General features: G+C 45.4%; 2 protein-coding genes across 3 annotated transcripts in view; both read right to left on the bottom strand.

Moving 5' to 3' along the window:
- CACNA1I (calcium voltage-gated channel subunit alpha1 I) overlaps positions 1-10,870 on the bottom strand; it is a 146,410-nt gene extending 135,540 nt beyond the window's left edge. The window contains exon 1 of one of the 2 annotated variants that reach the window (XM_084506730.1): positions 10,820-10,870. The gene's annotated coding sequence lies outside the window, so the exon portion shown is untranslated. The remainder of the gene's footprint in view (positions 1-10,819) is intronic. The other variant, XM_084506731.1, reaches the window with a different exon arrangement.
- A 241-nt stretch (positions 10,871-11,111) lies between these two features.
- On the bottom strand, positions 11,112-12,156 carry LOC311429064 (voltage-dependent T-type calcium channel subunit alpha-1I-like; the record flags this gene model as incomplete). The annotated part of the gene is made up of 3 exons (XM_084505633.1): positions 12,103-12,156; positions 11,565-11,960; positions 11,112-11,159 (listed from the first exon to the last, which is right to left on the bottom strand). Exons 2-3 carry the CDS (start codon positions 11,937-11,939, stop codon positions 11,112-11,114), a joined length of 423 nt encoding a protein of 140 aa, XP_084361759.1. The 5' UTR covers positions 11,940-11,960; positions 12,103-12,156.
- Positions 12,157-12,441: the final 285 nt, after the last annotated feature.

The raw sequence follows: 12,441 nt of genomic DNA, 5'->3' as shown, positions 1-12,441 counted from the left end.
CAGAGAATCCCTGGTGTGACAGCTCAGGGAAATCAAATGAAGTGCCAATCCTATTTCATTTTTCAGTAAAATAACCCCCATATGGGAGAAAACAGTTCCTCCAGACATCTGCCACACATTCCAGAAAAATGCATTACAGGCATGCCGCTAAGTGTGAAATAGATTTTTAAAAGTTAAAAAGCTATTGGATATTTAAAGCATGTGTGACATATCACAATATGCTAGAGACGCATGTTAAAGAAATAACAGCACCCCAAACGCACTGTGGAGCGATGCAATTAATTCCGTGCTTAGAGAAAATCCTGGGTCATGGTTCTCTGGAAGAAGTTGGATGTGTTTTAAGTACCTACTTTAATAGCTAATCATTGTATTGTAGGGGGAACACAAGGCTTCAGTTAGAGCTGAACTACATGGCAGAAGGCTGTATGCAGCTATGCTGATAACACTAATTTTAATTAATCACACCCTACGCTCTTCTCCCTTCCAGCACTCACTCATTTGCTTAGAGCTTCACCTGAATGGCACTTTGTGCTGAAATTTCCATAAAAGATGTGGCTACTTTTTTTTTTTTATGATGGAAATCAAAGTTGAATTTCAGCAGTTGCCAAAACAAGCATTGCTTTGTCCATGCAGGATTCATGAGAAGTTTTGGGTTGGGTTGGTTTTTGACTAGCACTCATTGCTGGGTACTCTGAAACACTGCTTCCATACCAGGCAGCAGGATAGCCTCTGAGACCTCTTGTTCATCCAGCAATAATCCATCCTGAGATAAATTAGCAGCTGCCATTGGAGAAAAAAAAAAAAAAAAAAAAAAAGCTTTAAACATGCTCAGGAGAGACTTTTATTGCAACTCAATCCAAGAAATGAAATCAGAATTAAGGATAAATATGGCACCTCAGTTCTCTCCCTTTCCACCACAATCTTTCATTGCACATTGACATGGTTTCATGGTTTTTGCACAGGATATCCACGGGGAGGAATGGCATTCAGTGAAGACAGTGATGCAATATTTAGAAGTTTGCTGACAGCAGAAAAAAAAAAAAAAACAGAAGCAGGACTGCAAAACATGCAGGCTCTGGGGCAAGGAACACACCCCAGGAGCAGACTGGCCACACCAACCCCACACATGATGCCTCCATCCCATCCCTCTCTCTGCAGCCTCAACCCAGGCTCCTTGCCCCAGCCTTTATCTCCTCAGCCAGCTCCCTCCCACCCAGGCACCCTCTCCCCAGTTACCTACCCCTCCATTACCCAGTCCCCTCACCAGGATGCTCACACCAACACTCCCCATCCCCTACCCTCTCTCGTTTCCCCTGTCACACTAGCTCTGATCTCTGGACTGATTTTTCTCCTGAGCTTCTAGGTCCCCTGTTCCAGCATCCTTCCCAGGTCTTTTGCCTGGTCCCTGTCTCCAGGACCTCAAATGACAAGTTCATTAAGCGATAAGCAGAACGAAAAGTTGAGCAACTTTAGAACAAACATCCTTTCTGGGTGCAGAGGAACATGCATTATCAGGTCACCCATGCAGGGGAAGACAACAGGGTCAACCTGTAAGAAACTAAAGAAGCAGTAGTGGGGGAAAAACAAAATGCTACAAGGAAACAGCAAGGAGACTTCTGCCTCTGGAGGGTTTTCCTGTGTAAGAGAGTGGATTACCATCCAGGGCCCCTCCAGTCACTAAAATCCTATTTCCAGAGAGGATTCCAGATAAGACAACAACAGCTGCCAGCATAGAGGCTGCTAAGCAGTGAGTTACACATGTGGGGAGGGGAAAAAAAAGGCAGAAAACTCCAAAGCAGGGAAGGATCCTGCAACATCAAGGATATGAATCAAAGGAGCCACGGGGAAAGAAAAAAGCAAGCAAAAAAAAAATGCCGTGAGGAAAAAAATAACATCCTTCATTAAGAAATATCACAGTTGGCCAGCGGCACTGAACATCAGGCAGTACCACAAAGGCAATATATTATTACTGTTGCACTTCTCTGAGCGTGTCTTTTTTAATATAATTCACTTATGACAAACACTTTCAAGGCCTGGCCTGAATCTCACACGCACGCAGAGCAGGGCCTGCCAGGTTCACCCATAAAACCAGGACACTCGCAGCAAAAGTTACATCACAAGACGATAAATATGTGAACAGAAACAATGACAAAGATGATAACAAATCACAAAGCATACTTTGTTTGAATATGGTTCCGCTTAATTATTAATAACAACGTCTGCTATCTGGCTGGTAGATGATCTCTAGCACATTTTATAGAAAATAAGGACCTCGTATCCTTATGGGGACTTGATGCTGCACTTGAGTACTGAGGTTTGGGCTGAGAAGCAAGATACAAGGTACAGGTAAAAATAGGGAGCATCCTCTCAGGGTGTGTGAATGATGTGATGTGCAGATTTGCTAAGTACATCTTCATGGTGTTTTAGTGTGCTCCCAAATGATAAGCAGGGCTTGGAAGGCAAGCAGAGATTTTGGATCTCTGACTTCAGAGACTATCAGCCTCTGCACGGAATAAAGTATTTCTCCACCCCCAAGTATTGAACTCCTGCCTCTTCCATGCCACAAAACAGAGCAGATGCTGTTTGTTACAAGCTTCCCATTTCAATAGGAAGGTTAATATTTTACCATGTGTTTTCTTTCCATTCCTTCCCTGTTGAGGCAAATCTCATAGCTAGCATTACAAGCACTGGATTCAGCAGCTTTCTCTTGGATGAATTTGTACTGATGTTAGCCCTTTTCATCCATGACTAAGAAATGAAATCCCACAAGAGGTGCATTTGGTTCACTCTGCCTCAAGATATCCAAGTTACTTCAAGCTACAAGCAATCTGGAAGCCCTTGTGGTATTTCAGCATTTATGCTACTCTGGGGAGGCAGTGGTAAACAACACCAGGTTATTAAAGTTAAGAAGAAACAGCTCCCACAAAGGTTTGGGGGTCACGAGCATGCGATGGAGATGTCAGAGATGCCACTTGCATGTTTGAGGGCAGAGGAAAACAGGTGCTGAGCCAGGCTGGAAATAAGATTGTCTAATTGGGAATGAAAGAACCCCGTGAGGATGAGGAGGGTGAGGAGCCATCAATCCCACCAACAACACAGCCACCAAGCCTGGGTGGCTGCTTATCAATCCCCACCTTTCTGTAGAGTGCTCTTAGCCAGGCTGGTTGGAGAGCCAATCTGAGGGCATCAGCGATCAATGGAGACAGGCTGCTAGCAGTGAGAGCCAAGAATGACAGCCAGGGAAGGAAAAAAAGGAGAGGGGAAAAATGACAGACTGCTACAGATGGAGAAAGGAGAGGGGAGAGACAGGGTGGCTAGTGACAGGAGGGGCTGCCGGGGGAGTTGCGGGGACGCAGCAGCTCCGAGTCACACTCGAGGAGGGGGAGCAACAGTATCAAGCTTTTATAGACTCTGGCACAGTAGGCGATGATGAGGGGAGACCGGGGGAGAGAAAAATAAAGGAAGAAAAGATAAGCAAAGAGTATGGCTTTGTATCAAGAGCCAGGACAGATTTATCTTTCCTCCTTGATGAGCTACAGCACTTAAGTATAAATGGCAGCGTTGTCTCAGGGGACAGTCAGATGGTCACCCACATCACAGCTCTGCATCCCCCGTCCTGCCCAAGGGAGCCTCTTCCCTGTCCTGACCCACTCTGACAACAGGCAGGGAGAGAGCTGGAGACCAGGAAGGCCAGGACAAGCATCTCTCCATCTCCATCCAGACCAGCAGCAACCACGAGCAGGGCAAGCACAACCCACCAAAGAAATCTGTCTCTTTTAACAACCCTGGGGACCTTCTCAAGCCCCTTCACATTGCCCCCATGAACAAGAGGCCTGCAGCTCCATTTCAGAGAGGCTTCAGACAGGATTTCCCTTGCCCCTTCCCCGTGGCAGGCAGAGTGAAGCACAGGAAAGGTGGTGGCACAGGGAGATGCAAGGGATTTGGGAAAGGGACAGCCTAAGTTGCACTAGGCCACCAAAAAAAGCATGCAAAGCAAGTGCAGGACAGAAGTGGAGGCAATCTTGAGCCTGGTCCATCTTCCACCAGGCTGCAGGCCTGCAGCTGGAAGTCCTACACTAGCATTTACCAAAGACAGCTTCTCTCCAGGACCATAAAGATCTTCCCAGCTTAGCAGTTGACAGCTTGGCAGAGTCTCTGCTCATGTTCCCTCCAGGCCTGAAACAGGCCAAGTTTTTTCCTCTTAACCATCCAGCTGCAGGCCATTTGCTGCAGAGGAGATGCAACTCCTAGACATTTCTCACCTGAAGCAGCTCTGATCAAGTATTACGCTCAGATTACACAAATTCAACTGGCTGCAAGCCCTTCCTCTCTGTGGTGGGAAGAGCATCGAGTCCTCAAGTAGGCAGCTGGTCAATTTGTTAGTGGTTAATTGTATTATTTAATTCTCATTGTTATGACAGAACATGCGATTAGAGGCCTGGTCAGAGTATTTTATAGGCCTTAACTCAAAATGACTGTTTTTATTGCCCTTTGTATCACACCAAGAGCCCCATCCAGCTCCCTCACATGCCCTGCTACAGCATTCGTGAAGGCTGGAAAAAGCAAACTGACCATTTTTCAGAGAGCAAATGATTCTCCTCTCCAAGGCAAAATATATTCCAGTGAATAAACACAATATGTTCCAGAAGGGCTTTCAGCACTCTGTTTCAGCAGCACGCTCTGCAGAGGGAAGGGGAGGTCCCCAGCAGTGGGTGCTGCTACCATCCCTGTGCTCAGAGGGCATCATCCCTCTCCTCTGGGCTGAGGCCGCCACACACCTCTCCAGCTGGCACCAACCACATTGTCTGCACTTGGTAGCACTTGCACAATACAAGACCAGTCTTCCCAGGCTAATCTGAAGAGCAATGGCTGGTGTAAATTGCTCTGTTTTCACTAGGTGCAGTAGAACACTGATTTATGACAGATGAGCAGATTTCCATCCTCTCCTCTCTGCCTGCTTCCCTGCTCTGTTTGTGTACATTGACCAGAAGTTCAGGGACTTCAGAGATAACTTTAAAAAAAAAAAAAAACAACAACAGTGCAGTAAGATTCCTAGCCCCATCCCCCTGAAGCACCTGGCCATGCAGCATTAGCAGGTCTTTTACTGCTCCTGGCATTTACTAAGGAAACAGGGCAGTAGGACACGCACAGAGCAAAAATGACCCCTCTCCCAAACCAGCCACCTCAATATTTCGGCCAGCCCTTCCTCCAACAATCGGCATCTGTCCTCCAGTCACAGACAAAAGGCTCGGAGCTTTGCATGAAGACATAGATCTGCACTAACGATTTCTTCCAGCCTTGCTTCTGATTGCCAGGCCCTATGGCCATTAGACCTTTGGGCAGGCAGAGTCCTGGTTTCGTTTGTGCTGTTCGGTTTCACTTCCAATCTGGGGTCTTTGACTTCTCACTGTAACAACCCCCAGAGAATCAGCTGAAGGGACGGGAGGCAGCGAGATATCCTGTCTCAGCATTTGTGCTCAGATATACATGGCCAGCTTGCAAGCCAGCCAAATTTAAACCTCAGCCTTTTACATCTGCCCACTTGCCTGGAATTTCATACATCTCACACACATGCAGCCCAGCCAATTTCTTACGGACTGCGAGCATTCAAATCCCCTGCAAGCATATCCATCCCTTGTGTGTTACTAATGACAGCGCAGGAGTTTAAATTCAATTTACACCACATTTGACTGTGCAAATGATCCCTCTAAACTTCCCATTGCAAACTTGCACATCAAACGACCCACACTAATGATTTTCCCTTGTCACTAGCTTTGCAGAGGCAGCTTCGTTCTCAGATACTCTATGGGTCCTAAGCACTGTAACACTCCCCTTGCCTCTTGCTTTTGCCTACAAACTGCAACTGGGTGTCAGGGTTTGTATCCAGGAGAAATCCCAGAATTTAGAGTATGGTTTTCCAACCCAGAGTCCAGGCAGACAATGCATCTCACCACCATAAAAAGAGAGGGACCATATTTTGGTGTTTCCATAACAAAATACTATCTCCCAACCTAAACCTGTTCTCAACATTCCCTTTTGCCTCTCATTCAAAGCATCTGAGAAGAACAAGTGCAACAACCCTGAAGGCAGCCCAGGGTGCTAGTCAGCAAGTGCTCAGTCCGCTATCCAGAAACACCCTTTTAAAGCTTGGAAAGCCTTCAGTGCATGCCCAGGGGAACACGGATGCCACCAAAACCACATCCTCTGGAGAGCTCTGATCAGCTCACTTTCCCATGCAATAGGAGCAACTGTAAAACGGATTTAGCACATTGTGGTGTGCAGAGAGGTTTCACACCACCTCACAAAAAAAAAAAAAAAAAAAAAAAAAAAAAAAAAAAAAGCATCTTGCACTTGTTGGTTCTCAGGTATACAGATTTATCTGTTGGCTAGAGGAAGGTCTACAGAGAAATGTAATCAACAGAAATCAATCCATGCCTGAGGGCAGAGCAGTATCTTCCTGATTACCTAGAACAATGCAAAGCTATCCAAGACCTCAAATACGTGCCAGACTCTTCACCTGCCTCATGAGCTAGATTTGCAAAGAGAGACAGGAGGCATCTGTCTTTAAAATGGAGTAGCAGGAATAACATACACATTTCAGTGCCTTCCAGCTATGCATATAAAAGCTGATACTGCTGACCCCAAGAATGGAAAGCCATGATCCCTAGGTCCTCAAAAATGATGAATCCTGCTTAAAATTCATAAGACACTCAAATTTTGATGCATTGTTATACCTTCTGGTCACATTTTCAGGCTTTCCTCCACCTACTAGAGAGGTAGGAATCTTTCTTTTTTGTTTGTGTATATGTATAATTAAAAATTAAGTACATAATATTTTAACTATATAAATTGTATACATATAACCATGTAAAATTGAAAATTAAGCATCTATATACACATATATAAATAGAAGCAAATGTGTAAAAAGAGAAGTAAACCTAATCAGAGGATTACAGGAGCTCAAGCCTTAAGTCAGACATCAACTCTTACAAGAGTGGCAATAAATTTGCAGCAGGTGTTTGCTTATTAGTTACCTCCATCCATTTGTTATAAAGATTGCTGCCATGGTTTAACAGCACACTAGGCAACAGCTTATGGAAAAAAAAAAAAAAAAACAAAAAACACAGGTACAACACACTACAGAAACTGCAGATGAAATTTCCCTTCCTTCACAGAACAAATTGCTCCAACTGTAACGTAACACACCTATGCACCCAAATCTTACTAATAAGCAAAAGATTTGTCACCCCCTCAGCCTGAAAGGCACTGGCTGCAGCGGCGGCGTCCCCATGCACCGCAGCACCCCCTTAACATCTCCAGGAGAAGTACCAATTACTGACCCACGCACACATCATTCCCTTTGCTCCTCTGGCATTTGATTTTCTGCTCAGTTCACGCAGGGCAGCACCAGCAGGAGCCACCGCTGTCACAACCTGCAACCATTTTGCACTCCGTTTGCTTGTGCGGGCCGTAACGCCTGCAGCACCAGGGGTTTAACCTGTGGGTTTTTCCCCAGCTCTCCCATCAACATGCCCAAGGCTGGTTCACTGTTTCACCAAGCATGTAACTCAGGCTGAAATCTGCTGTGACAGCTTATAATAAAGGTAGCCCCAGAAGCTTACTAGCAGATTTAGAGCCACATTAGATAACAAAGCCCCTTCTTGGAGAATCGTTAGTGAGCTATGGGACAGCCCCTCAGTACACATAAGCAGTCTACCAGCTCTGAGGAGTCACCCTGCTTTGATCCTATAAAACAGACACCAGTACTAAACATTAAGTGTGTACATAATCTGTTGCATAACTGGAGGCCTGACCTTCTGCTCCTAGACCATGGAAATCAGCTGCAAGCAACATTTTTCTGCATGAGAGCAGAACAGAAACCCAGAAGACCAACATACTTCACAAATGAGGGAAGGGGACTGGTATACAACAACAAACAAGAAAATGACTGAGCAGCGAGCTGCAGAGCCTCTCTTGTTACTGCTACAGTTTTAGCATTGATTTTTTTTAATGGCATACTTCATTCTTGCTCTTGCTGTCATGTCAATATTATAGATATGACCACAAAGGGAGGTCTAGGCCTCCTGGAAAGAGTTTCTTTTAATGAAAGACTCAAACAACAAACCAAATCTATCACTTCTGACCCTATGATGGGTGAAGCATGAAGTCTCTCTGGAACCCCCAAGAAGTCAAGCAGAGATTCAGATTTCCAAGCATCTCTGCCATAATCTTCTCATAATTTGCAAAGTGCATCAGGATCCATTTGTAAAGCACCATGTGGCATGGCCTTTATTTAGTTCCAAACATTTTATAAATTCATAAGATGAATGCTACACAGTTGTTTTGGAAACACATTTCACACTTTTCACCCTATTTCCCCTTCAACCTCAGCTTGAAATCCTATTTGACGTGGAGTTTAGGTTTTACATAAGGAAAAAAAATCTTGCAGCTGCTCTCTCCAAGCCATATTTCAAATATTGACTGTTAACATTTCGGCTGCAACAGCCCCGCAATCTGCAATTCAGAGCAGCCAGTCTTGTTTCTGTTCATCAAAACAGAAAATAGAGATCAACCCAAATAAACTGTTCTGCGACCAGGCTGGATTTTTAGCATGCTGCAGCAAGCCTAGCATCCCTCAAAGACCAGCACATTCGCCATGAACCAGGCCAGCTCCAGGTGAGCATCACATCACATGCCCAGCTGATTACACAGCAGTTACCTGCATCTAACAAGGTTAATCAGGATTTTTTGAAAAAAGTCTGCTTTTCAGTAAACTAGGGCAATTCAAACATTCTTTCACACTGCACATAAAACCATCCCAGAAATGTGTAATCACCTAAAAGCCCAGTAAATACTCTATGGGGGGCAAACATCACCAATTTCACATGGAACAAATTCCATATCATAAAATGAAATTAAGATTATTTTTTTTTCTCCAAAAGCATCACATTATATACTAATACACAACCAGAAGTGACTTTAAAGCACTGACACAAGTTTGGTTTTTTCCCCCCTTCCTCTTACTGCACTGCAGCAAAGGAGTATGGCAGTTGTTTAATAGCACATAACAAAATTGCAGGACTGCTCATGGAAGAAAAAATTATCTTCAGGGGAGGGGGATTTAAATAGGTGGAATGCAATTACCTAAATTGAAATTTGGTGGTTAACGACCTCGTGCTTATAAAAATTACTACATAGCTCTTAATGATCAGAGCTTCCATTTTAAGTCTCATTGACAGTACTTCCAAACATAATGATCATGAAGCTCTGCCCTAGTAGAAAGCCAATGAGAAGATTAACAGGCTTTTAATTAATGTCCCCCCTTTTCTGCTGAGTTTTCAGGAAAGGTCAGGTGTTGCTCTGCCATGGTGAGTCAGCCTGCCTCTGCCTGGCACAAGAGTCTCATGGAGTTAATAGCCCAACATAACAGGGGTGGAAAAACTTCACAATAGTAAAAAAGGAGGCATTCTTGGCAGAAATTCTTCAAAGATATTTGACTTTCATAGAAGCATCCCTTACAAAGGGGCTCATTTCCTCATGGGGATAAGACCATGAGGAGTGATTTGCAGCCAGATCACGGAACTGTATGTTTTAAACAATGTTGTCAATAAAATTGTGATGCCAAGAGCATATATTTACTTTCAAGAAAACTTGAGGTTGCAGAAACACTCCCTCTTTAAAAAAAAAGATAAATATGGGAACTACTTCATACATGATCCATTCGAAGATCCTCTTATAGTCCTCTATAAGAGGGGAAAAATAAACAGAGGAGCAGAATCCTCTCCATTCAGTCTCTGTCTTACAAATAATCTCCTAAATTCACCCAGCAACCCTGGGTGAAAATTCATGAAGCAATCCTTCCAAGAGACTTCCAGCAGCCCCACCACAACCCTTCACACCTTTGTCACACATGGCCAGGTGGAAAGCCATCAACAGGTGACCAAGCAAGGCTTGTTCCTCCCCTCTGTAGCATCTGCTATGAAACAGTCCTTTTCAAAGTCAAGCACCACAAATGTACCCTTAAACGCTAAGCTCCTTGAGTAACACAATTCTAGGATGTTAAAAACAAACTCCACATTACGTACCAAACAGCAGGGATTGTTTAGATTGATTTATTTTTAGCCAGAAACATGGATGCTTTTCTTCCCCAACAGCCTTCTTCCTCAAAAGCAAATAAATCATCATCCCAAACGTGGCCTACTACTTTTCTATCATCTTCTGAGTGCAGCCTTTTCACGGACACTAATCTTTCATGCTTTACTCTGAGCCCACCCCACGCTGGGACAGGATTCCCAGGACATAGAGCTAGCACAGCCACACAGTAAATGAAAAGTAATGCATAATTCAGTACGAAGTTTCAAAATTTTAAGGAGCAACCAGTAGAAAGGAAAGCAGAAACCCTAGATCTCCAACAGATTCTGTCATAACCTACGCTTGAGACTGTAAAACCTTTTTAAGAGCTTCTGAACTTTAAGACAAGAGCTCAGATCTGAAACCCAAACCTTTCACTGCCTTTGAAGTTCAAACAAATCTCCAGATTCATCAGCCATCTAAGGTCATCTGCTAACTGCACCTCCAGACTTCACTCGGGGTTTAGCTCCTCATCCTGAAAAGTCTCCTAGCAATATTTTGCAAGTCTCTGTTGTGTGACCAGACACTCAGATTTAACCTAGAAATTGATACATCAAAACCAAAAACCATCTTTATGTATAACAGCCACCTAACTTAGAACTAAGAAACTTCCAGGGGGAAAAAAAGAAAAACACCACCACATGAGATTTTTGGCCAGAAAAAGGTTTATGTAAAATTTCAGACCAACCTCTCTGATGATTCATCATCTCCTCCACTTCCTCCCACTTTGAAGGGCCCCACAATCCAAAGAGCAACAATTGCCCTCCACCTGCTTTTTATATCATTACTACCTAGCGACCTTGGTACTAATTAGCCGTGTAGGTGCCTATCGTTTGCAGGGCTCCCCTTGCAGCCAAGGCACCAAGATTGAATGGGGACATGTGTGTGTGATTAGTGGCCTCCCTTGCATGGGAAGGATGTAATCACGTCCCAAAGGATGTATAAGGCTCACCACCACACTTGTTAATATGTCCTCCACTTCATTCATGGCCAGAAATCATGATGAGACCTCTCCAGGACAGTGATGTCTGCTTGTGGGAAACACAATTGGTCACCATAGTACCTTGCAAGGTTGAGGAGTGGTGGTTCCTTGCAAAGAACAAGCTCAACTCTTACTAACCATGTATGCCCAGAGGAGGGGGACACCTTGTCCATCCATGGTGGACCTGCACACAAGCTCCTGGGCCAGCAGCTCCTCTCTCTGTCTCTGTGTGCAGGGAAGGGGAAGACAAGGCCTTTTTACAGCACTTCTCCCTATCTCTCCTTCTCCCCCACTCATCCCTCTACAATCCAGGCTGTCAGCAGCTCTCTCTGAAGTCCCTTCTTTCATAAGCAGCTTCTTTTGAACACACATTGCAACAGCTGATGTTCTGTTTAAATGCAAGCCATGGACAAAATGATTCATTACATATGAAGGAAACTTCACTACTTACCTGGCGGGTGTCCCGGGTGGGCAGGGAGAGGGGAGGGACAGGGCAGGAGGGAGCAGGAGGTGAGACGGGAGGAGAGGCAGCCTGGAAAGGATATGGGTTGCACACCATTTTGATGCACCAGTTCCGAGGGCTGGTGGTCTGCTTCAAGCAGAAGAAGACAACCGGGGCCAAGTCGGGGTAGGGGACATCGGGATCTGGCGGGGAGGTGGCTTCTTCATCCTCGCCCAGCTCTGGGGAGGATGGGGACTGCTCTGGTGGCGTTTGCTGCTCCGAGACCCCCAGGTCCACAGGCTCCAGTGGGCAGCTGGTGGAGGCGTTGGGGGGCTGAGGGCCCGCGGGCCAGGTGGAGGGAGGCTGGGGGATGTACTCTGCCATGCCCGCCACAAGCAAGAACCCCTGGAGAGGAGGAGAGAAAGAGAAAACAAACACATGAGAAAACAGAACCAGGGCACCACACGCCAGTCCGCTTCTCTGCCAAGCCTCTTCTAGCTACTCCTCTCCAGAACTACTTAAATCTTCCCCATAACCTCTCGGATACCCTGGTATGGTCCTTCTCAGGTGATGGTGTCCACTCTTTGGAGCCAGCCTGAGCACAGAGCACTGCACTCTGGGGTGGCGTGGACCCATCATGACACACCACAACCAGCCTGCCCTTGAAATCCTCCCAGCCCCAGCGTCAGCCCTGCTGCCCCAGCCATGCCCTTTCCCTGGGGACACTGGGCTGGCCCTGCACTACAACGTGCTTTGAGCAGGCTCCTCTAGACTAAGACTGGCAAATATGTCAAAACCATACAGAACAGGTATTCATTTAAACAGGGAGCTGTAATGCAAGGTAGAAGCAGGAATTATACACTAAGCACCTTTTACTGGAGCTTGC

Source organism: Aythya ferina (genome assembly GCF_964211825.1).
Source record: "Aythya ferina genome assembly, chromosome: 1".
NCBI lineage: Eukaryota > Metazoa > Chordata > Aves > Anseriformes > Anatidae > Aythya > Aythya ferina.
This window is presented reverse-complemented; position numbering and strand designations above follow the sequence as displayed.